Source organism: Pezoporus flaviventris, unplaced genomic scaffold (genome assembly GCF_033815535.1).
Source record: "Pezoporus flaviventris isolate CSIRO_AGI_PZ_B2104156 unplaced genomic scaffold, CSIRO_AGI_Pfla_v1 ptg000054l, whole genome shotgun sequence".
NCBI lineage: Eukaryota > Metazoa > Chordata > Aves > Psittaciformes > Psittacidae > Pezoporus > Pezoporus flaviventris.
This window is the reverse complement of record NW_026892602.1, coordinates 830,568-856,284: the sequence shown is the minus strand read 5'-3', so window position 1 is coordinate 856,284 and position 25,717 is coordinate 830,568. Positions and strand designations below refer to the sequence as shown.

The following is a 25,717-nucleotide window of genomic DNA, read 5'->3' as shown; positions in this document are numbered from 1 at the left end:
TCTTAACAGGTCTATAGAAATATTTGAGCATTGCCAGTGATACTCAAATAAGTCGTTCTAGTAATTCTTATATACATTTTCTGGGTATTCTTTCTTATTCTGGGTACTCAAAGCAGTCTTTGCTCTGTTTGCACAGTACCTAGCCTAATAAATCTTAGTGTCTGCTTTGGATTCGTAAGTGATGGTAAAGGTCCTCAATTCCCAAGGCCTTTCAGGCTTATGGTTGCCTAAGTATTTTTTTTGGAGAATGAAAAGTTTTTCAGCTGTTTGTGAAATGTAATCCATGTATGTCCTTCAGAAAAGGAGTATTTTATTCTTTTACACATTTATTTATCCAATTGGTGAAATAATCTTGAACTTTAGTGTTGTGAGACTGCCTGTAGAACAGGGTGACTAGAGTAGCCTGAGACTGAATCTGGACCCACAAATGCTGGTGCTGTAGGTAGCTTGCTGTCTGTGACATCTTGGATGTGGGTTCTGCTGTGATACCCTTTTGGGGTTTGTGTGGTGGTGGTGAATATAAGGTACCTGAAAGACCTTATATTCTTCATACTTATATATGAAGTAAGCTGTGGGTATGGATCACACTGCCCTGTTATACAGAATCTTATTTAGAGAAACTTGAAAATTCAACCTGAGAGCGATGAAACAAAGGACTGCATTGTAGAGCTTGTTTCTGGCTGTCTGTGGGTGTTTGTGCAGTGCCTCTCACAATGGAGAGTCTCTCATTACTTCTAAACTCTGTTCTCCACAAGAATTTATTGTCAAATTATGCCAGCAAAAAATCCTTAACTTTCCATATTCATTCAAAGGCTTACTTAAGTTGATTTTGTGATGTGCCTTTGTGCTAGCTGCTGTTAAGCCAAAGACTTCTGTCTGCTATGCCCACTCATGTACATGTGTCAACTTGAGATGATTTAGCTCTACTGCAAAGGGAGAAAGTCTTCTCTGGAGTCTGAATTCTAAAGGCTTTGTAGTCAGTTATTGCTTATTCTTGCTACCATCAGTCTGGACGTAGAGTGCACACTTGCAAATTAATACTGTTTTTCTTCAACTCTTTGCAGAAATGGCTCAAGAAGAGATGGAAGTTGATCTCCAAGCAGAGGCTGGTTCCTCTACAGAGAATTCCAACACACTTTCCACAGAGCCCGCTGGTCATGCTGTGTTGTCATCCCAGGCACTGGCCCTCAGTGAAGGAGATAGTGCTGCAGCTCTTCTTGCTGATGACACTGTTGTCACACCAAATGCTGGTACAGAGGAAGCAGCTGCTGAGCCTGACCCACAGTTGTGTCCTGTCACTGCTCCCAGTGTACTCCAAAGGCTGCAAGGGGTACAGGTCATGCATCTGTGGGTCAGGAGAGGTCGCAGCCACCAGCAACTTGGTGGTTCCCAGAGGACAATCAGTGCCAGGTAAAGCAGAGATGAAGTAGAGTCTGAACACACTGTTGTTAAGTCTGGCATCATTTAAAACTGCCTTGCTTCCTGGCTTATAAATAGCCCAGCTCAGTCCAGGTGTGTAGCTGTGGCCAAATTCTGGGCTCCTTGTGTACCTTTTAAGCTGAAGAATAGCACAGACTTTCTGACCTCTTCTGGAACAATCTTTGCTCATGTTAAGTAAATTTCCCCTTTTTCTTGTGTTGATTCCTGAACCCTTCTGCATTTTCTGTCTTGCTTGTAGAGCTGCCCTCACTGTTCCCTCTGCTCTGGCAGATTCCTGCTGTGCTGACTCTTGGCAGTTCCAGACAGCTCAGAGGAGCTTGTGCTCTGTTTTGCATTTCACTTTTGATTTGGGGACTACCTGATTACATTTTCTTGTGCCTATTTTGGCAAAAACTTTCCCAAACATACACACTAATATTTTTCTGTAGGGGGTTATATTTCTTTACCTCCAGGCAAAGACAAAAATACTGTGTTTAATGCTGTCTGTGATGGGTATAAAGGTTGATGAGTGCAGATGCTCTGCAGCCAGTAAGAAACTCCCATTACCGGTTTGTTTGGGTTTTGTCTCATCTTTGTAGCTTTTGTAAATGCCAAAGGTGAAATTTTAATTAACTGGAGCATTGCTTTTAATTCAGGGAGACCAAGAACTCGTCTTCTCCCAGATCATTGATCATAACTACTGTTTGCCCTCAGATTGTGTACGAAGATCACTGTAGTTCTTTTGGGCTAGAAAGCAACCTGAAAAACTTCTTTTGAATCTGATGGATAATTGAAATGATATTGAACTGCTGAGGGAGAGAGGAAGGTGTTTCAATCCAGGGATGGATAGGAAATAGGAAAGTAGACAGACTAGGCACAAAGTGGTCAATAGAATGAAACTTTGATACAAGTCTTGTGCATCTAATATTACCAGTGACTATAGGAACTAGGTGTGAGTTAGGATTGGAGGTACTGATTAGGAGTTCCTTAGGCTATTAGTGAGCAACAGTTCTTTGCTTTGCTTCTCTCCAACCCACAGCACCCAAAAAGAATACAGTATTGTTGTTGTAACAAGGAGATTCTCTTTGAGCTGAGCAAAGTGAGTGGCTGCTGTATGATACTGCTGGTTGCTCATAAAGCAGATGATTGATTTGGATTGCCCCTCTACCAGAGAAGGTCTGTCTTTAACTTGGATACCTTGCTATTGTAGCCACAGCCTAGGAATTTTAACCACAAACAAGCATGGAGAAGCATGTGGAGTCTTTAGCTTCTCTGAAATAACTCTGGCTTTTGTTTCTTGCTTTTCTGCACTCAGGGCAGCATTGGACAGTTACTTTGGATTCAGCAGGACCCAGCAGCCAGCTGCAGGACAAGTTCCGCGTATGGAGCCCTTGCATACTGCAGGGGACAGCCAGGAACAGAGCTCAGATGAAGCAATAGATTTAAATGAGACTCAAAGCAGCAGCTCTACTGAGGAAGAGGAGGAAGAGGAAGTGCTGGGGGCTGCAGCACTGCCCAGTGCTATGACATCAGCCCCGGAGACACCTCTGACAGCTAGCTTGGGAGGTTTGTGATATATTAGAGCTGTGTAGACACTGATTTTTGGAAAGTCATTTTACTGTTTCAAAACTTGGTGGGTAAATCCTTTTGAGCTTCAATGATCAAATGCTCAAAGTTCATTATGCCCACAACTGACGGGAGCAGGTTGCTGCCACAAGCCTTTCTGCCAAGTTTCCAAGAGCAGTAGCAGCAATGGGGGATTGCTACTATAATGTTAAATACAGTCTTTTGCTGTTAGCAGGATGCTACTTATAAGTAATTCTGGAAATGCTCAGAATAAGTTTAATTTTAGTTATTTACCATGCTTCTGCTATTAGACCTTATCAAGGAGTATTGTTGAAGACACTAGGTTGCACCTTGGAGATCAGAAGTGCTTTCAGAGAATGATCCGAGTATTTTTTTTTAATTATTTGGGATTTTGGTCTGTTTCAGTTGAGGGTTTCTTTTGTTCCTGTAACTTCTCATGACACACAGCTGAGGAGATAGAGGTGCTTAGGGCAGTGGGCTTTTTGTTTGTCTGTTGCCTTGGCTTTTTCAGGCTCACAGTCCTGTAGTTGAATGCATGTTCACAGGGTGCTATGCACTTCAGTGACATTGTTTGTCATGAGCATATATAGTTTTATATGAGTGACAAATAATTAACTTGCTAGTCAAAGATATCGATGCCCAGACAGAACAAGATTAGTGGGTTGTTTTATTTTGTGGTTTGTGTTTTTTTGTTTGGTTTTGTTTTTTTTCTGTGATTTTGTTGTTGTCATTGGGTTTTTTGTTTGTTTTTTTTTTTTTTAATTCAGTCTCTAAGGAATGCCCTTATACCTCACTCTCTGCCCTTAGTTTTGGTTTTGCCTACCTTGACATGTATTTTTGAGGGTGCATCTACGAGATGTCTTTTGAACAGACTTATTCCGCTTGCTCTGAGCTAGTCTTACATGTGACAGGAGCTCAAGCTGTTCAGTGGTGTCTAACGTTGTGTGACCATATGGTCTCTGTTGGGTTTTCTGGAATTCCCTTGTCCTGTTTTCTGCTTATATAAGCCACTGGTTCCCCTCCAGCCCAGAACTGTGGCAGCTGAAATTTTTATTGACATTAGTGAGGGTTAGGTGATAAGTCTCCACTGGACTGAGAATATCTGTCTCGAATACTAAATGTGACTAATAATTTTCTTGTTTTGTCAGGACATGGGGGGAGACTGTGATTTCTGCTCCTTTTTCTGTGTGCTCGTGGTGATAATCCAAACATAGTATTTCTGCATGCCCATGCTTCAACAGAAGGGCTAACGGTGTCCTACCCCAAAAACATATGGCCCAGCAGAACTGATAGTTCAGACAACTGCCAGCTGGAAAAGTGCTTAAGTCAGGGTGAATGGACAGATAGCATATGGTAAATACCTTCTTGGCATATAACATATGCACACTTAGATCCCTTGGGAAAATAACTTATGCATATTGGTGTCTATCTTTTTCTGAGCATAATGATGCAGGGGTGTAACCTTAAATCAGCCTAATTATAGACCTGTATGCAGATATGCTTGTTTCAAGCATATCAAAGTCCCATTAACAGTTTTGGTGTTCAAAAGCCCTCTCCTTTTTTACTGAAATTCTGCTGGTTTTTATAAACAAAAACAAAGTTCTTCAGCTCTGCTGTTGATAAGTGGAAGGGCTTGCACACAGGCTGCCTAACCTCCAGTATCCAGGACACTGATCTGAAACTCTGTATGTAACATGTGCCATCACTGCACTGCTTACTTTATGCCTTGATGATTTCAGATCAAGTCAAGGAGAACTTCTTTCTCCCCATTATGTATTGGTTCATCTAAGTAATGCTTTCTTTAGCTTCCATTCAGACCCAAGCAGAGCCACCTCAAGAGTTGCTGCAAGCTTCTTCAGTACACAGAAGTCATGAAAGTGAGGAGGCTGAAGTCCAGGTAAAGCAGGTAAGGTGACCTAAATGCCTTTGGAGCCATATTAAATATGGTAAGTACTGCATTTGCATAGAAGTTTTGTGTGTGCTTGTTTTTAATTTTTGATCCTAGAGAGTGCCGCTAAAGGGGCTGGAGCCATCTGTTCCTGTTGCAGCACTGGATGAGGAGGAAGGGGATACCTGTGCAATTTGCTTTGAGCAGTGGACCAGCAGTGGGGACCACCGTCTCTCAGCACTGCGGTGTGGACATCTGTTTGGCTACACATGCATCAAAAAGTGGCTCAGGGGACGGGAAGGGAAGTGCCCCCAGGTAAAATGCACGTTTATGTGTACTGGAGACGTGCTGTTGGGTAACTGTTACTGCAGGCGCAGTTGCCATAACTATTACAACTGCTTGCTGCATGAAGAATCCACCTTTGCCTACTGTCAGAAATCACAAAAATCATAATTTTGATGTAGCTGTGCCAGGAACAACTAGTACTACTTTAGAGTAATGTCCTGGGTTCAGCAGTAGCAGTCATTTTTCCCCTTCTTGGTGTCTTCCCTGCCAGGTAAGTATTAACCGAGCCCGACCCTGCTTAGCTTCCGAGATCAGACGAGATCGGGTGTTTTCAGGGTGGTGTGGCTGTAGGCTCATGATGTTCAAAGTTCATCCTCTCATAGTAGCGGTGGTGATTTGTTGCTGGACTGTTCTTGTCTCAACCCGGAATTTCCACAGGCCACCCAGCTGCGAAGGCACCAGTAGGACTTCTTTGTTCATAATCTTGATTTGGATTTTCTCCCTAAAGTACAGCATTTGTAAGCAGTAGACTTGGAAGTTTGAGAGTTCCAGCAGTAAACCTGTAAATGCTTTCATGACACTGCACTGTTGTCTTGAGATGTGGGAATGGCGGATTCCTAGAACAGTGAACTGAGCATAAAGAACTATTGGGCAAGAAAACTGTTTGAGAACTGTTTTCAGTTAGTTAATCCTCTGGTTTGAACTGTGTTTCCTTTTGCAGCCTTTAAGCAGATCAGGTTGTTGAGGTAGCTTGCAGAGAATAAACTGAGAAACAAGTAATGTCCCTCTGCAAGATGTGGATCTGCTTTTTTTTTTTTCTAAGGAGCTCTTTTCAGTTTCCATGGGTGATACTGATCTCTTTTGATTAGGTCTGTGCTTCTCTGTTCTGGGCTCCCATTCCTCATCCCTTCTCTCCAGAAAGGAATATTGACAAAAATCAGGTCAATGAGTACCTTGGAAATAGGATTCAGTTCTGCTGCTTTCCGAGTTGGTGGGTGGAAACCCAAGATTTCTTTGGCTTTGTTATTTTGGGAGCTTCCATAGCCCTGCTTGGCTTTGTGCAGGATTCCCTTCTCTTAGCAAGAAACCTCCTGTTGATATGCACTGTGATGCAACCTGATGATTCACTCTTGCCATAGAAAAGGCCTAAACCTTTTTTTTTTTTTCTCACCCTTGTTAAATTTGTGTAAGCTTTTCTTCACCCACTCCAGGCCCAGGCAGAATTCTCAGACCTTCCTGGCATCTTTGCTCTGGAATTTTGTGACTGGTTTCTTCTTGAACCCTACCAACTCCTAAGGGGTGCCTGCTCCTTCTTTCTTCCAGTGATGCAAATACTGAAAAGCTCCTAGGAGAACTTGCTCTGGGGAGAACCTTGCAGCTAAATCATATTCCCTTCATTTTCAGTTGCCATCCTTTGTGACTGGTCATTCTCTGTTTAATGGCACAGAGTTGCTGTGCATGGTGCTCTGATTACCAAGTGGCTGGAGTATGAGTTACTGTGAAATTGCAGCATTCCTGATCCTGCCAGTGACAGCTGCTAGCTGCCAGGAAAGCTGTCTTATCCACTTACTGCTCTGCAGGGCAGTTCTTGCCTAAAGAAGGGGGATTGTCTGATCTGAAACTCCTGCCTGTAACATCCTTTGTGCCACCAAACAGAAGTCTGAATTTTAAGTGCATGTAGTAATTTAATGTTCAGCAGAGGTTACTTGATCTATTTCTGCCTCTTTTCTGATCAATGAAGTATGTTTTCAAAACAGTAAGCTTGCAGGGGTTGTAATTTCCTCCAAGTCCCAGCTCATGGGGAGGTATTATCCCTTCTTTTTAGATGACTAAGGTACTAAATGGTCACAGCCAGATGCACAAGATTATTGGAATATCTAACTTGCTGTGCATCACTGAAGTCAGTGGGATGTCTGTATTTTGTACGGACACTGGAATGCTCTTACAGATTTTGGCCTATAGTATTTGATTAAAGGAATATAGTATGTAAATAACAGAGTTGGGAAGTGTACTCAGGGGTTCCTAAATCCTTATCTGTTGGCCAAGCAGCCAGTCTTAATGTTTTCAAAACAGAGGTTGGACTGGTGTTTTGATTTAGATCTTGCTTCCCCACTTTGTCTGATCTTGTTTGTAATTCACATGACTGTGTTGCTTTAGCAGAGTGAGTTTAGTGGGAAGCAAGGATATGCGTTACTGAAAGTGCAGTAGGGTACATGACCTAAACTACAGTTGTAGCTGTGATTAGAGCTCTGGTGTCATGAGGGAAAGAATGTGCTCTGTTAATGTTTGTGATTTTACGAATTTGTTGTCAAGTAGACAATCCCTCCTTTCAAAGCTACAAGTTTTTTTTTTTCAAAATAATACCTCTAAACTTGTGGGGATGTGTGGTTCAGATAGTTAAATTAGAATCCTAGAATGGTTTGGAGTGGAAGGAACCTTTAAAGCTTATCCAGTTTAACCATCTGCCATGTGCAGGGACACCTTCCGCTAGACTGGGTGGCTCTAAGCTCCATCCAGCCTAGTCTTGAACACTGCCATGGATGGGACAGTCACAGCTTCTCTGGGCAGTCTGTGCCAGGGCCTCAGCACCCTCACAGTGGGTACACAAGAAAGAACTTCTTCCTAAGATCTCATCTCAATACGCCCACCCCCTTGTCAGTTTAAGGCCATTCCTCCTTGTCCTGTCCCTACAGGCCTTTATCAGAAGCCCCTCTCCAGGTTTCTTGTAGCCCCCTTAGGTATTGGAAGACTTCTAATTCTTGTAGATGACCTGAACTTGTCTTTTTATTTCAGTGCAATAAGAGAGCAAAATCTTCTGACATTGTGATACTTTATGCTCGCACTCTGAAAGCGCTGGATACCAGTGAGCAAGAACAGATGAAAAGGTATGAAGCCTCCACATAAAGATACATCCTTGCTGCCTGTGTGCCACTGAAAGCTGCAGCTCAGCTTCTACTTCGTGCTTTAATTTCCTATATTATCTGCAGCAATTTGTGCATTCCCTTGGGAATTACCATAAGCATGGCTGGCTTCGCAATGCAAGGCTTTCGGTGTTGCATGTCTCTTGCCTGGAAGGAGAGTTTTCTTTTGGAGCAGAGTGCTTGAGTTTGAGCTTTGCAGCAGTGAAATAGCAAAAGCTATCTGTATCCTGGAATGTCGTAATAGCAGAACATGCAGAGTTGTTGCCAAAAAGCCTTATATTGCTAACTCTTCATTAGAGAAGTGAGGCATAGTTAGAAATGCAAGGGGGTTGAAGAGCTGACCTTTCTTATATGCATTAAACAGAGTAATCTCTCATATGAATCACTTTCTGTCTCGCTTTGTCAGACTCTTCACGTAGCTTTATTTATGAGAGGTCAGCAAGCATTACTATACCTCTGCCTACCTCTTCAACTGAAATGCAGACTTTTTATTGAAAAAAGTGAAAAGCAGGTATGAAAATGGGACTGATTTCAGTAAGATGCTGTCACAGATACTATTCTGAAATCGGAAAGCTGTGAGTATCAGTTCTCCTGAATCTTGGTGTGAATAAAATTTAATTGCTGTTGACTTCACTGCTGTTCTTTCAGTTCAGTCTTTTAACAGAAACTTCACTCTCCTGGTAATTATTGATCAGAAATGGTCAGCGATTAACTATCGCAAAGGGAAAAATACCTCTTTTGTCCAGATTGCCACTGCCTGATGGTGTTTGAACTCTTTAAAAGGGTTTGTTTTACTGGATTGACACCGCAAAACAAGTGGTAAATAAGTTTTGTGGGTTTTGGTGTTTTTTTTTCAAAAGCATTTGGGTGTTTAAATCTTGCCTCTCACAGAGAAGCAGTTGTCTAGCTGCTTCTGTGTCTTGTGTTAGTCTTGCTGTAGCCCTGCACCTCCTCCGCTTCCTGTTTTTGACTGCCTGCCAGTCCAGAGAAGCTGCTGGCAATGGCTGCTTTGTGGCACACAGCCACGAGTGGAGGACAAATGTGAACTCTGCATGCATGCATCAATATTGTTTGCTCATAGACTTGAATTAGGTACAGGATCATGCTTTTTTTTTTCTTCACGTTCAAAAAAGCCAGCCCTCAGGCTCTGGGTACTTATGTAATGTGATGGTTAAATACAGCATCTTACCTATTTCTTCTGCAGCAAAAGTAAAAATCATGTGAAGCTACAGGGAAAGGACAGAATTCTCTGCCTGGCAAACATGCAAGACTAAGTCTATATATTTAGAAGGGACTTAGGCAAGCTAGATCTCCCTGCACATGATCTACTGAAATAACTGGAATATTCCAGCTTTTGAAGTGCAGAATGCAGTGGTCAACATTGCAGACCTATTCTTTTATATGTAAAACCTATATGAAAGATACTGAATTATGTTATCAAAACTGCTGCTGCTAAGTGGTGTGTATGCACTTCTAGGCTCAAGATGAGGTAGTAAATATGGCTTCTGTGTGGGCATTCACAGATAATTTGTCTGTTTAGTTCTGGTACAGCTCTTTTCCTGAAATGGAAAATTAGCTACTGGTAGTAGAAATAAGCTTGCAGATTTTGCTGTGTTATGACTTGCTTTATTACTGGCATGCTATATGTCATGAACACTGATAGTATAGAATTTGCTAAACTGTTTCTATGGGGGGGGGGGGAACCACAGTTTGTTTTCTTTTCTTATATTAAATTAGTGCATTTGGAGGGGATGAGAAAAGTTGTTGTTTCTATGGAACAATACTCGAGTGAGTCATTTGGTACACTTGTGTAACTGAGAACATCTCAAGGTAAATGTACTGGATGAGTGTGGTCCCAGGTATTATTTTACTTTTGAATTTACCTGAACAGGACTTGTTCTGGGGATAAAACCTGAAGATCAGAGTTGACAGCTAAGGGAAACATTCTAGGTAATACCTAGTCCTAAGGATTCCTTATCTCTTGTTCCTCCAGCTCCCTAAGACAGGAGCAAATGTTGCGGAAACAGGCAGAGCTGGAATCTGCACAGAGCCGTCTCCAACTGCAGGTTTTGACAGACAAATGCAGCAAGCTCCACAAACAAGTTCAGGTGAGTCTCGTCCTGCTAATGCACAGAGGATTCCCTTCCTCTGCTTCCCTTTGAGAAGCAAAGACAGGCTTCCAGTTTTAGTAAGCACCAGGATTTAGTAAATTTAACTGGTGAAACATCAGGAGTATCCTAAACATCCCGGGTTGGCATATTCATGTGCGCTACAGAGCACTGACCTGCTTCTTTGTGCTTCTAAGACTTGATCAAAGTTGCAAGTACAGCTTAGCAGTGGAATGTTGCAGCTGCTGATCTTGTAGGTTCCTCCTTTAGTGCTGTATTGCCAGGCCTTCCCTGGCACCACAAAACCTAGCTTACTATCTTAACTGCATCGTACTATAAACCTAAATGTGACCTATTATCACTAGTTAATCAAGAGCCTTTGAGGACAAGTATGGTTATTTGCAAATCCATGAGAAAACAACAAAAAAATCACTTTTTTTGGTTTTTTTTTGCTTTTTTTGTTTGTTTTTTTTTTGTGAAGGTCAATTAATGTTCTATTTAAGCACCTTCTGGTGCCATGGGACCTGGCCTGTCAGCTGGACTGCCTGTGTGTGTGCACTGCGCAGCTGTGAAGAGGCACCTCTGTCCCCTGAGAATACAAATCACTGAAAATAAGTTACTGCTTCCTTTCTGGTTCTGGCAATACCATGAGATTTTTGTAACCCATCATAGCTGGTTTTGCAGGATTCCTGTAAATCGTGGACTCTGCTGGTGCTTCCAGCCATGAATTCTGGCATGTTCCACTAGTGCTAGGTTTTCTGAGAGCCTGTTTCATTACAAGTTTCTTACTTTTTTTTGTTGTAAGAAGTAGATGATTTCTAATCTCTCACTGTTTAGTAACTCAATTTCATGCTTTTCCCTACTTCTGGATTTTTTTTATAGCCTCGGCTATTCATATCTGCAGAAAAAGCAACATCCTCTTTGCTGCAGTCTTCATGTGTGATGTGAGACAAGGCTTTATAGTTTTTCTGAAATTCCTGTGTGACGCTTTATGCTCATCAGAGCTAATAAGAAAATTGGACCACTTCAAATTTTGCCTTAAGGCAAAATGTGAATAAGATGAAACTGCAGGTCCGTAATATCCTCCTTCAATTCTTTTGGTGTTAAATGATAGAGTATGCAGACTAATAGAATTGAAGTTGCATGTTATAAAGATTAAGTACCCTGTGTTCTTTAAGCTGTGCTTCAGTATTTATACTGCATTTGTCCTTGTCCTGTAGTGGTGATTAGTGGGAGTGCTGGAAGCAATTTTAAGGTGCTTGTTCATGCTATGAATAAACAATTTGCTGGGGAACAGAAAATCAGCAGGAAGTCTGGAATAAGTCTCTTTAAGTTCTTTGGTTATAGTTTGAACACATGCCTAATGAGTTTCTTTCTGATCAGAGGTCATCTAGTAAAGCAGCTACTTGCATGAAATGATTTAGGTTGGAAGGGACCTCTGGAGGTTTCCAGCCCAACCCTAGGTGGGTAAATTCCGTGGTGGGTTGGGTTGCTCAGGGCACTGTCATGCCAGTTGTTCTATGTATCAAGTAAATCGCACATCCTTTCTGTATGTCTTTTGAGCATCCTCACTGAAAGATTGGGTTTTTTCCTTACATAAATCTGAACTTGCCTTGTCACATCCTGAGTCTGTTGCCCTGCTTCTTCAGCAAGTGATGTTACTGATGGCACAAGAAAACATGTTTAACTGGCATACAAAGCTGTAGGTCAGTAGAGAGAATAAAATGCTGTGGATTGCAGAAGGAATGTGTGAAAACGAGGAATGCAGACCTGCTTGAGCAGGGAGTTAGAACTGGATGAGCTTTAAACCCCTCCAACCTAAACCATTCTGATTCTATGGAAAGCTACAATTTCACTGTTACTTACAGTGAAGCTGATTAAAAATGCTCCCTTTCCCTTTGGGTGAACTTGAACCCAAACCAAAGGAAGGTGGAATGTCTGCAGTGCTGCACCTAAGCTTGAGGTTGTACAGCCACGTGTTTAACTCTTAAATGCAAGGTTAGGGCTGTACAGTGCATGTGAGGTCAGTGGGAGCAGAACTAGAGAGCAACAGTGATCTGGTAGCGGCCTTTGTCTTTAAGCTTCGTATCAGCTAGGAAATACTAATACTCAAAACTGTTCTGCATTTGTTGTAGCTGGTGGTTTTCTTTCCTATTCATTGTGCTCTCCTGCTTCTACTTGTCCTGCATGCTTCTCAGGAAGACTTCTGCTCTATATCCTCTTTTTTTTCCCCAACTGGTGTGACTGTTTGTTCATTGCTACAAGTACAAGCTGACATTTGGAAGGCAGTTGTAGCATTTGCATACACAAGTGTGCCCTAAAGGCCCTTCGTTAACACCAGGCAGGCTCTGTAAGATACCTCAAGGAAGGTGCAGGCTTCCATTACCAAAAGAGCATTCTTCTGAGCACAATTACTGGAATTTGTTCTGCAGTACAGCATTTTTAATTGCCTTGGTAATGCATCTCCAGCAAGGCTTCCTGGTTCTGCTGGCTTCAGCCATTAAATGGAAACATGGTACTAATAGTCCTTGTGGTTTTAATTATGCCTGGTTTCCTTGTTAATCACTTGTGTAAAAATTGAATGTTGAGTGCAGGTGACAAGGAGAGTTTTGGAAAGTCCCCGGAGCAACAAATCATTTGGATCTCTTCTGATCCTTGGTGGTGGTGTCCTCCTGCCTTTTAGAAGAAAGTGACTTTTAATCAAAAATTTAATAAACTAATTATTTCTAAGTAACTTGTGTTTTCACAGACTGCTTATGCTAAGCCCAAAGCTTTAGCATCCTGGCCACTCCCACACTTCCTTCCCCAGCTGTTTTGTCTTTGCTTGCTCTAATGGGATCATCTTGACTCTTTAAGCTTTCTTTTTTCTTTTTAATTATTACATTTTTTTATTCTCTTGTGGAATTTGCAGTGAGCTCAATGCAGAATAGCTCAGACCTCTGTCAAATATTAGAATTGCTCTCCTCTTGAGCTGTTTCCAGAAGTTATAGGTCTTGATGATAACTATTAATATAGAGCTTGATCTTTCCTCTTTGAAAATGTCTTTGCATAGACATGAGTTAAAGGAGAGTGGCTGGTTCAATATTGAAGCTAGCTTGCAATCTAATATTCATAATATCACTCTTGCAGCCCTTAATTGTTTAAAAATTACATAGTATTTCAAGCATAATCTATGTTGCTCAGACAACAGAAAGCAAACAGTGATTTTTCCTAATGTATACACTCCCTCTAATATCCCTGGTGTTCTGTGCCCTCTGGTTTTGCCCTTGATTACAACAATCTGGTCAAAATATTTGGGGGGGGGGGGATTTTTAGTTGACTCACAATGTGCCAGTGCCACTACTCACACACCTACCCCCTGATGATCTCTGGAAGGAGGAATTCTAGGAATACCTTGTTGGTGATGGAAGCAGTCCTAGCTGTGTCTCTGCTGTGTATCCCTGAGCATTTATCAGTTGAGGTGGAAGAAGGGGGGAGGAGGTGGTGGCAGAAAATAGGGCTGGAGAATTGTGTTGTTCCTAGAATGTGTTTCCCAGTTTTTCCAAGAACAGGGTCATCTTTGTTAAAAAGACTAACTTGTTTCCTGCAATGTCCTTTATGTTGAAACTTAGGCTTTTGTTTGTTGTTTTTTATATGGGGTATTCTGGAAGTTCTAGAAAATGGTTTTAATTGACTTGTGGTTTAGCTGCATGTAATATTTGGCAGTGTGTTCGCTTCTCAACAGCATTGATCTGGTAATAATTACTTCTGGGTTTCATGTGTTGTCCAAGAGTCCTTTCTTTCCTAGGGTCTAATACATACAATAACAGACGTTAAGCATGTTCTGCCAGGAGTTGCATAGCGTTCAAATGTCTCTGTTTCTCACTGTCATAGTTGGAATGCTTGGGAATCCAGCATTTTAGGAACTGCATGGAAGTGGGGACCATATTTTTCCTCTTCATATGAGAACAAATAGCATTGGAGCGTGGGGAGTAGGTAGCACAGACTGTTGCGTTGCCAGTGGCGCATTAGATTTATTGGGTGTTTTCCTTTGCAGGAGCTGAGGGCTCTGATGGCCCAGCACAATGCAAATGTTTCCGAGCAACCTGTCGGCTCCCGTATCTGCCTTCCAGGCAGCCTTCCCTCCAGCCAAAGCCAGTGCAAGTACAACCTGGAAAAGACTTTCTTGGTGTCTCAGTCTGGGAAATGCAGAGTAATGGCATACTGTGACTCGCTGAGCTGCCTTGTGGTATCACAGCCTTCTCCAGAGTCTACTTTAATTCCTGGTAATTAAGCAAGTCAAGACTTGGGGGTTTCTGGGTGAAAGTTAAATGTTTTCTGCTTGCTCCCTGCTGCTCTGTTTCACCTTTGCATGTGCCTTGTAAACTGGGAATAGGATCATAGAACCCTAGAATGGTTTGGGGTGGAAGGGATCTTAAAGCTCACCAGTTCCAACCATCTGCCATGGGCAGGGACACCTTCCGCTAGACTGGGTGGCTTTAAGCCCCTATCCAACCTGACCTTGACACTGCCAGGGATGGGGCAGTCACAGCTTCTCTGGGCAACCTGTGCCAGGGCCTCACCACCCTCACAGGGAAGAACTTCCTAAAATCTCATCTCAGTCTCCCCTCTGTCAGGTTAAAGCCATTCCCTCTTGTCCTGTCCCTACAGGCCCTTGTCCAAAGCCCCTCTCCAGGTTTCCTGTAGCCCTTTTAGGCACTGAAAGCTGCTTTAAGGTCTCCATGGAGCCTTCTCTTCTCCAGGCTGAACAAGCCCAGCTCTCTCAGCCTGTCCCCAAGCAGAGGTACTCTGGACTTGCTACAAAGGCTCCATGTCCCTCTTGTGCTGTTGCTCCAGAGCTGGATGCAGGACTGCAGGAGTTCCTTACAAGAGGGACAAGACTCCCTGTAGTTCATATAACTCCTGCACTGCCAGCTTCTGCCTCGTGAGCTTGTGTCTGGTACTCCTTGCAAAGGTGGGTCCCCTGAAAGAACAAGGGGACAGCAGTGGAGGTTCCAGTGCTTGAGCAAGGAACACTGGTCTCCAAACTGTAGTTGTATTGATCCAAATGCAGCTGAATTGTCAGCACTCAAAAAAAAAAAAAAAACCCAAACCACAAAAACCCAAAACAACAAAACAAAAATACCAAAAACCACCACCCATACCCCTCCCTCCCCCCCCCCCCCCCAAAAAAAAAAACCAAACTAAACCAGAAAAATGATAGAGGCACTGTTTGCCAGTATGGAAATAGAAAGCCAAGAAGTTGTGGGCATCCCTCATTTTGTTGGTTTTGTCTTACTGTTATGGCCGGGGGCAAGAGGCTTGTCACCTGAACAGCACCAACTTGTCCGTATAATTTTAGCATTAGGAGTCTGGGAGAGTTTATTAGCAAAGTACTTTAATGCTTTCTGAATTATAAGACATTATTGGGTTAATGGCTTTGAGATGAAATGCCTTATCTTGGCCTAACAAAATTGTCTTCTGCAGTCAACTGACCTTATTTTTCTGGCTTTTGGAGCCAGGGAATGAATCTCTGAATGGAGGCTTTGTGGTGACTCTCTAACACACAGGTTAAGTTTACCCGTAGCCATTCTTTGCAGTGATGCTTGTTCTCTTAAATAGCCATGTAATCTTGCTGTATATGTTTTCATCTAGGCAAGAATGTCTGCAGAAACTGGCTAAAGGGCAGCAGGCTTTTGGAACAAGAATTGTAACACTGACATGGAATTTCTTCTTGCTGGCTGGGATCCTTAAGGATTTAGCCCTTTTGTCACTTGAACTAATGAAAGATTTGTGGTAGCTCTTGTCCAGAGCAACAAGTAACTTCTGTGTGTTTATCCTGCCACGGGCTTCGGTACAGACATCATAGTTCTGGCACAGAATTGCTAATTGTACTTCTGCAGTAACCTGCTTTACCCTTTTTCTCTGACAGGTTGTGGTGTTAAGATGCTGAGCGTGGCCGATCTGAGGAGCAGTCAGTACATCCCCATCCACAGTAAACAGATTCGGGGCCTTGCTTTCGGTGGTCGAGCAGATGGCTTGCTGCTCTCTGCTGCTCTGGACAATGCTGTTAAGCTTACCAGGTGAGCCCTGCTGCAGAGAGCAACCTGTCCCAGTGGAGCTCTGCTCTGTGCAAGAGGCTTCACTGGATTTTGTTGTGTCTTGCTGAAAAGGCCTAGCAGCACTTGCCATTCTTTCCAAAAGATGCTGCTGAAGTGAGATCAGGTCATGTATTCTTCCTGCATGCAGGAACTAACAGGGAGAAAAACTTGTTCACACTTTCAAACCTTTTAGGTGGAGGTGTTATGGAGCTACCAGTCTGTGATACTTTCCCATGGAGAACTTGGCGGGGGGGGGAAGTAGTTCAGCATGGATTGGCCAAGTTGTGTTGAGAACTAACATAGTTTAATGTATAGATGTGAAATTTACTTTCCACTTTGTTTTCTGTTACTGCAGGGAAATGTGAAACATGGGAACTTGTATGGCATAAAACAGGAACAAGGGATGTCTAGGTTGGGTACTTTCTTCCCTGTCCTGCTGATGGCTTCTCTGATTTTAAGCTTCTTGCAGAGCATGGGATTCATCTGGGATGTGAAATGTGTCAAAGTGTTGTTTTGCATGTAATAGAGGAACACAGGTTCTTCAAGAGCTAGCAGAGATTTAAAGCAGCAGTAATATTGCAGTGGCTAAGAGGCAAATATATCCAGTCCTGTCAGAATTTACAGCCTATGAGTGTTTTCTTACTATTCTGCTGGTCTTCAGTCTTAATCTTTAGCTGCTTCAAAACTTTGTTGGCTGGTTGATTCTTATTGAGTGATAATAACATCCTTATGCACATTTGTCTGTCAGTTAGTATAGGGTTAGGATGTGTCTGTTGTATAACTGATTAATCCCAATTCTTTCAAACAAGTAAAGCAATGAAGAGAACTTAATCCTGCAACAAAAATGTGAAGAATATTGCTTTCCTGTTACCATGGTGAAATGTTTGCTGTATTAGTTAAAATTAAACAAAACTGTGTTTGATGCTAGAGTCAGCATGTCAGTTTGCTAACAAGTGAGGTTGATATTCTTTTCATGGTTTAATCTGGAGAGTGGCTTCTTATCACAGTATCTGCTCAGGCACTTGACTCCCAAATCTGTCTCCTACTGCCTGGTTGGCTGCATCAGAGCTTGTTACCCTCTTGCTTTTGTGCTTGATCTCACTATGTCCTTTAGTTAAGTGCTTGCTTCAGCAGTATCGTCATATTTCTCCCTGAAAAAATAAAGTTACCGTTTGGTTATCTTTCATAGAAAACCAAAGACTGGTTTGAGTTGGAAGGGACCTTAAAACTCACCCAGGTCACACCCCTGCCATGGGCAGGGACGCCTTCCACTAGACCAGATTGCTCCAAGCCCCATCCAAGCTGGCCTTGAACACTGCCAGGGATGGGGCAGCCACAGCTTCTCTGGGCAACCTGTGCCAGGGCCTCACTGCCCACAGCATTATCTAAGATGTCCTTAAATGTCCTGTTCTGGCTCATGAGTATTTAAAATGGAACCATGACTTTGGGTTTGGTTGTTTTGTTGTTTGGGATGTTTTGTTGCTTGTGGTGGTTGTTTTCTCCAGCTCCCCACTCCTTCCCCACTACCCCCATTGCTTTGAATAAGTCACTGTCCTGATATCAAACTCCCTATTTGGTTTGTCTCTGTGCTTGTTCCCTCTATACTTACCTGGGACCAATTTCTGGCTTCTCTGGAGCCCTGAGCATAATCGCACTCCCCAGGGAGAAACCACATGTTGTAAAGGATATCCAGAGTTCCTTTGATATGTGGCTTTGATATCTGGCTTCTGTCTCTTGCTTTTCTCAGCAAGCTAAACCTATGCTGATAATGCTGTCCTTTGCAAATACATTCTAATCTGATACTAACTTCAGGCTGCTATTCTGTGTTGCATCCGTCTATCTATTCCCCTCTCATTCCTTTCACAAATTTAGTTTATAGAGTTAATGCTATAAGCATGCTTTTAACTGTCTTTACTCTACTTTCTGTCTCATTCTTGCCTAAATTGGATTCTCTTGAGGCATACTTTTTTGAAAAAAACAAAAAAATGTAATGTGAAGGAATAAACCCTTTGATCTCAGGAATATAGGAATACTATGGGATTACACTAAAGTCACTTCTAATTGTTTCCAGAAAATAACTTTGCTTTCTCTTGCCAGTAAAGCAGCTGAGACCCTGCTCTGAGATTTCCTTTCCCAGTCTCCAGAGTGCAATCTGGAAAAGAAGCATTGGCTTGGAAGAAGTATAAATCACTTGGATATTGTAAAGTGATTTTTCTGTCTGGATTAGCCAGATTCATGTCTGGTGTAAAGGAGGGAGTTAGTTCAGAATTCAGTCTAAAGAGAGATGCTTCTGTCTAAAGACTTCCAAAAGCTACATTTCCTTACCTTATGTTTTATCATCAGTAGATGCTTGTGCAAAGGGCCTACACTTTGCTTTTCTTCTGCAGCTTGGCAACAAATACCGTCGTACAGACATACAACACTGGCCGCCCTGTCTGGAGCTGCTGCTGGTGTCTCGATGACACAAACTACATCTATGCTGGGTTGGTCAATGGCTCTATCATGATATATGATTTGAGATACACAAACTCTCATGTCCAGGAACTAGTCCCACAGAAGTCTAGGTATGGTGTAAGGACTTTTCATTCTTCTCAACTTTGCTAATATGCATAGCTGCTTCTATGAATCACCCAGCAGTAGTTTAAATTGTTTCATGTAAATGTCTTGACTGAAAATCCAAATTTGGCACAGATGTGAGAAGTCTCTCATAAGGTTGCACAGTGTATGTATAATTTAGCATGAGTGCTTGGCACTTGTCTAAGGCACACAGGAGTCAGAAATGGACGCATTGGTGCAGCCTAAGCAAGAAAACTGAATTTGTTCTGGAGATGGGTTTAATGTCTAACTTGTAAAGGACAAATTACAAAGAAGTGTGAGATGCTGGTACTTCCATCTCTTCTGCTCAGAGAATCAAATGCTGATTTACCCCATAGGTTTGATATGTGCTCTCTGATGCTTCCTTAAATATAAGGCTCAGTAGTTAATTTATTCTTGACAAAGCCATTGGGGTTCACTTGTTTGAAAGACCGTCTTGTAGCCTCCTGAGGCCCATTCTTTGGAGTGCAATTGGAGAGGCTGGAGCTCTGAAACAGTGAGGCAGGAAGCCAGCAGGGCTGCAGCTGCCAGCACTGATCCTTGCCAACCTCCCTCTCAGGTGCCCCATGGTGTCGTTGTCCTATCTGCCCCGGATGGCCTCAGCTTCACTACCCTACGGTGGAATTTTAGCTGGGACCTTGGAAGGAGCCTGCTTTTGGGAACAGAAAGCTGGCAACTCTTACCAGCCTCATCACCTGCCACTGGAGGCTGGAGGATGCATTGATCTTCAGGCAGAGATCAGCACACGGCACTGCCTCGCAACATACAGGCCCAGTATGTAATGCCATGTCTGCAGTGCACTTTTCACTTCCATGCTGGCCTGCTGCTGGTGGAGCTGAACAGCAGCTCCGTGTCTAGGGCACAGCACAAATGTAGTACTTGCCCCAGGCAGAGCACTGGGAATCATAGAATCATATAATGGTTTGGTTTGGAAAGGACCTTACAGCTCACCCAGTTCCAGCCCCCTGCCATGGAGGCTTCCACTAGACCAGGTTGCTCCAAGCCCCGTACAAGCTGGCCTTGAACACTGCCAGGGATGGGGCAGGCACAGTTCCTCTGGGCTACCTGTGCCAGGGTCTTGGCACCCTCACAGGGAAGAACTTCTGCCTAACCTGAACTTCCCCTGTTTAAGTTTAAACCCATCACCCCTTGTCCTATTCACAACAGTCGCTGATGAAGAGTCTCTCTCTGGCATCCTTGTAGGCACCTTCAGATATTGGAAGGCTGCTAGAATCTCCATGGAGATAAGAATTGGGTGAGGGCAGAAGGAGGCAGCTGCAGGGTGGTGCTGCTTACGTTCCTATGGTTAAAACTTGTCTGCAATTAAATTACCTCTTTATTTCTGCCTTACAGGTAAAAATAATCCATGTGTGCGTTGTGTGATGATGGAGCTGACTTGCAGCCCACTGGGAGAGGCCTCTAAAGACCTTGTGTGTTCTTCTAATCTGGTTCAGGCTTTCAGTGCTGGGCCCATCTGCAAGCTGCTGACCAAGAATGCCATTTTCCAGAGCCCGGAGGAGGACGGCAGCATCTTTGTGTGTGCTGGTGATGAGGCATCCACTTCTGCCCTGGTATCTCTTGTTTCTTTCAGTGTGGTGGCGGGTGTTATTGGGGTTCTTAGGAGAGAAGCCTTATCAGTCACAGTATCAGTGGGTTTTGGTGGGAATGGCCTCGTCAGGCACATCAGCCTGTGCAGGTTGGGCTGCTATACTTGCTGTAGCAGGTGTAATTTTCTGATAGTGTGGGACTGTTTGTATTAGCCATGGCCTGTGGTCCACATCCATCGAAAGGAATGTAGGGCAGTGTCCACCAGAGGATTGTGGGTGGGCATGCTGACACAACTGGGTACTGTAAATGGTGTAACTCTCAGTAGGACAGCTCACATGGTAAGTGCTGTGAGGGACAGACTAACGCTCTTTGGGAATGACTGGAAAGGCGAGGAAAAAAGTTGCACTTTGTAAAAAGGCAGCTCAGAAGCAAACGATGGACAACAGCCTGTATGAGAGCTCATGGGTCAGGGTGAGAGGAGGGGGCACTGAGGGTGGCATCATGCTGCAAGTCTGTGAAAGAGCATCCAAGCAGGGTGTGAGGGTAGAGAAAGGGTCCTGTAGGTCACTTGAGGAAAGTCTCTGAAGAGAGAGGAAGCTCTGTTCTGGATGGGAGGGGAGAATCCTGCAATCTTTGACCTTGTCTGTCCCACAGCTATGGGATGCTGGAAGTGGGTCCTTGCTGCAGAAGCTGCAGGCTGACATGCCTGTGCTGGACATCTGCCCCATGGAAGTGAACCAGGCCCACCTCCTGGCTGCTCTGACAGAGAAGCTGGTGAAGATCTACAAGTGGCAGTGAGAGTGGTCCCTATGCCTGCCAGAGAGGCTTTCCAGATATGCTGCTGATTAACCCTACACAATGCTCCATCCTAGACTGCTGTCCTACAGGTGCTGCTTATGGGAGACAGGAACTGCCATAGCCCTTTTTTTGACAGCAGGCAGAAACAGGCATGTCCTGGTGACAGGAGCAGTTCCCTGTTTCCTCTATCTTCCTTCTAGGCTTGCCTGTATTTCAACTCTATGACTCTCTCATTTGGTCAGTTTTCTTCAGCCAAACTCTTCAAGCTGCCTCAGAACAGCAATAATTCTTGGCCTCTCTCTAGTGTGTGTTACTGATTTTGTTTTTCCCAGTATGAATAGAATACAGGGACTTGCAAATCTCTTCTATGAATCAACAAAGTAAGAGGAAACTTGAAAACCTGAGACTCCCACTGCACTTTCCTATGGAGTCCTGCTGTGATTACCGGTAGTGAAGAGGTGGCAATATTGGCATCTTGCTAGCATTGCAGACACCCAGCTTTAGGAAACATACTCTTGTGTTCTTTTGAAGATCTAGGGTCAGTTGGCAGTTATTCCTTGACAGGGACAGACCCTGTTTTGTGGCTATGGAGAGAACAGGCTTGGAAGATATACAGAGAACCTTTTTCTGTGGGTTTTACTTTTCCTTGAGCATATAATTTGCACTGCAATTCCTTAAGTCTGTACCCTCATTTCCTTCCCCTTCTCTTCCCTGCTTTACCCACGAGCAAACTTGGGACAGTTTGGCTGTGGAAAAAAGCTGTAGTACTAAAGAAGGACAGGTAAGAAAGAGGGAGATGATTCTTATACTGTTGGCTGCAGCATCTCATGGTGTCCTTCCTTAAAGACAGTGAAGTACCAAAACAGCCAGAACCTTTGAAAAGAATGCTGGCTGCTTTTTGGGGGATTTTATTTTCTTTTTTTTTCATTTTGAGGAATTGGTGAGAACTTTGGGGATGTCATCAGCTTGCTTTCTCTGACCTTTTACCTGTCTTAAATCCTAGCTGTCAGCTCACCAGCTGGTCACAGACAGTTTCCAGTTGTACTTGTGTGCAAGTGTGCTACAGACTAACTGGTGGACGTAAATCTGTGCCCATCAGGTGGGATCACAGGTTGGATGTGTGCTGGCCAGGTGGGCTCTTAAACCCCTTACCTAAGGATATGGTGAGGGGTGTGAAAAGATCTCTGCTTCACTTTCTGTATAGTATTTTGTTCCTCTATTTTTATATGCTGCAATATATTATAGAAATAAAGTTTGTCATGTTCAAATACAACTGATGCTGCTGTACTTAATGTTTTTGTGATGCATGCTGTGCATCTTGTAAACATAAACCTGCATGTAGGTGAGGTTACTCAGCCTCAGACTGAAGTAAGGAAGGTGTTTAGTGAGCCAAGAGCCCTCACTGAACCACTCTGCCCTGACCAGATGTGGGGAGAGGGAAGGGCTGAGCAGAGTCAGCCTTTTAACCGGAAATAAACTTGCTGATGTCTGACTTTTTGACAATTTAAAAATGATCAGGAACAAAAGGTTAGTATAGAGAATAGCGTGAGAAGTTCTCCAGCTAAAACTGAGAAGCGGGCCAACAGTACAATGAGATGAGCTGCTCATTCTCAGCCATTTTTCAGGCATCATCCATGTCTCATCTTCAACCGTCAGCCCATTCTTCACACAAGAAATATGGAAAATTTTAATCATGCATAGGAGAAGGAATTAAAAGACCTCTCAGCTTTGAATTTTTCAGGTAGCACTTGTTTTCTATTTTATACTGCCCTACAGGAATAAGAGGTACAAACTTAAATGCCATTAAAATTATAATGGGAGATGATACTTTCATGTTATCTCCATTTTCACATCCAAGGGGTTAAAAAATTCAAATGTGAGATGTGGAGAACCTCAAAACCCTCTCCTTAGTCCCAGATTGACAGCAGGCTCCAGGAAACCCCTGACGCTGTGTGCGGAAAGCTATCTGCACTGAAGGCTGCTAAGAGGTCAGATGTGTTAAGTATTTACTGATTTCTGCCAGGAGTCAAAGGGGCAGATTCTGGGACGGAAGGAAGAAAAGCATCAGTGTCTCTGCACAATCCATGGCAGAGCTGCTTCACTGGTGTTTTAGGCACTAAGTCACTGTGTGGGTATTTCTGCCTCGGAGATGATTTTGTTACTGAGGAGCACAGTGGCCCCTTGAAAACTCCTGTAGTAAATCTGGTGTGAGGCAGTAAGTAAAGCTGGGCAGCACAGCAGCTCCTGCTCTTAGCTGTACACAGCCATGCTTTAATATTTGTCTCCAGGCTGTTTTTTGTTTCACCTTTTTTTACTAATTTGAATTCTTGTGTCACCACATCCAAGGAACAGCACAGCACTGGCTAGAGCAGGCTGTGGTGGCAAGCTGGCAGGAAACCCAGGGATGATACTAGTCCCCACAGCTCCCTGTGGAGGAGAGTTGGCAAGGAAGAGGAAGACAGAGTTGGAGGAAGCAAAGTTTTCCAGAGAAGGTCTGTCCTCTGCATGTGTCTCTAACAGGTATGATCCTGCATTAGGCTGCAGTGAGAAAAAGCCTAGGCAGGGAAGGGTGAGGAGGCAGCCAGCTCGTGCCTGGCCTCATGCCATCGGGACTTTGCATCTACCTGTGTGATTTAGCCCTCAGTTTGGAGCAACTCAGGCATGAATTTCAACAAACATAATCCAAAGTGTTGCAAATGACAAAAGGTAGTGCTAAAAAAGTGTGAGGGAAGAAGTGACCCCTCCGTGATTATGCGTGCATGTGAGGCAGGACCTGCTAGCACTTCTCTTGGATCTGGTGGTGCCTGTTGCTTCCTGGAGGGCAGAACAGCAGCCATTTTATGTGTCCTGAACCAAACTGGATTAAAATCAAGCAATGCAGCAAGTGAAACAGCTTAATCTACACTGAGGTAGCCAGAGCATCCTGGTGGGATTTCCTTTAGTTCTCCTTTTTGGTTTGCAAGGAGATGCAGTAAGCTTTTCTGCTAATGTAGATAAGCAGATGTTCTACCAAGGTAGTAAATTCCTTAAAATACTGGCTTACGAAAGAGAGAATAGGAGGAAAAGGAGTTCAGGGAGAAGGGAAACGAAGGAATGAAGAAGCAAAACATAGTTTTCAGTTTGATTTGCATAGACTGCCAGAATGAGTAAACGTGAAAGAAGAGATTTCACTGCTGGGAGAGGCAAGCATGGTCTCCCTGCCACGACGGCACTTTTTTTTTAGTAGCAAATCTTCAGTAAAGATTTTTCCCATTTATGCTGTGACTTGGCTGATTGCCTAAGCACTGTTCAAGCCTAGCTGCATCTCTAATCCCTGCAGAGGTGCCTGCAAAATCAAGCAGAAGGGCTTGTAGCAATAGCAGTGGGGCCGCTGCTGTCCCATGCGAGTGCTCAGCCTGCAAAGTCAAGCACATTGATGTTAACAGCCTCCCTGACTTAAGGGAACAATATTTATCATTGTCTATTTGCTTTTGAGAGAAAGATATTTAAAGATGGTGCTGAGAAAGGCAGAAATGTTTCTTTGCTCAAAGAGATGGGCTGTGCTCAGGCAGCTTCAGAGCTCCAGGTGCCCTGGTGTCACAGAGCACTGGGTGCTGTGCGGTGCATGTCCGTAAGAAACTGATGCCCTGGTGCAATGGAGTTCATGGGTAGCACCAACGGCATCCAGGACATTGTTCCTACCCTATTTATTGCAAAGCAGGACCTCTAAATAGCAAAAAAAATAGAGGAGTTTGGGGAATTATGCCCTAAAATGCTGTTCTAATCCTTGGAGCAAACTCAGCAGGTAACAGCCGGTTTAAAAAAATGCTTCAAACTAATTTCAGTGATTATCCCACTCCATGAAGCATAATTTAGTTTGAGGGTCCAGGGGTTTAGTCTTGCACCATGTCCAATCTGGTGCTTTTCTAGCAGCAGAGGTTTCAGAAGGGGGCTTCCAAAGGCGTCAAGCCAAGTTGCAGCAGCAAGTGCTCATGAAGGCAGAAGCAGAATTGGAAAAGAACTGTGTCAGGTTGGAGGAAGGACTGGAAAATTGCTCATACTTATTTTTATAAAAGGTTGGAGTTAACTGCATAAATACATGGGGAGCAACAGGCAGTAACAAGCTGGACCTTCCGATGCTTTGTGAAGCAAAGGCAAGCTCTTGGTTAAAACAAGGGCCAGTAAGAAACCTGAAAAGGGGCTTTTGACAAGGGCCTGTAGGGATAGAACAAGGGGAAATGGCTTTAAATTGACAAGAGGGCAGATTGAGATTAGACATGAGGAAGAAGTTCTTACCTGTGAGGGTGCTGAGGCCCTGGCACAGGTTGCCCAGAGAAGCTATGGCTGCCCCGTCCCTAGCAGTGTTCAAGACCAGTTTGGATGGGGCTTGGAGCAACCTGGTCTAGTGGAAGGTGTCCTTGCCCGTGGCAGGGGTTAGAACTGGGTGAGCTTTAAGATCCTTTCCAACTCAAACCACTCTGTGATTCAGAGCAGTGCCCATGGCCTCAT

The 25,717-nt window shown here is 43.6% G+C and overlaps 1 protein-coding gene across 1 annotated transcript; it reads left to right on the top strand.

Moving 5' to 3' along the window:
* The first annotated feature begins 603 nt into the window (after nucleotides 1-603).
* Nucleotides 604-21,722, top strand: RFWD3 (ring finger and WD repeat domain 3). Its single transcript, XM_061468922.1, has 12 exons — nucleotides 604-1,410; nucleotides 2,735-2,985; nucleotides 4,812-4,903; nucleotides 5,012-5,209; nucleotides 7,973-8,064; nucleotides 10,094-10,208; nucleotides 14,245-14,473; nucleotides 16,120-16,270; nucleotides 18,676-18,852; nucleotides 19,443-19,657; nucleotides 20,237-20,454; nucleotides 21,086-21,722. The coding sequence occupies exons 1-12, from the start codon at nucleotides 1,067-1,069 to the stop codon at nucleotides 21,227-21,229; spliced, it is 2,226 nt and encodes a 741-aa protein (XP_061324906.1). The 5' UTR covers nucleotides 604-1,066; the 3' UTR covers nucleotides 21,230-21,722.
* Nucleotides 21,723-25,717: the final 3,995 nt, after the last annotated feature.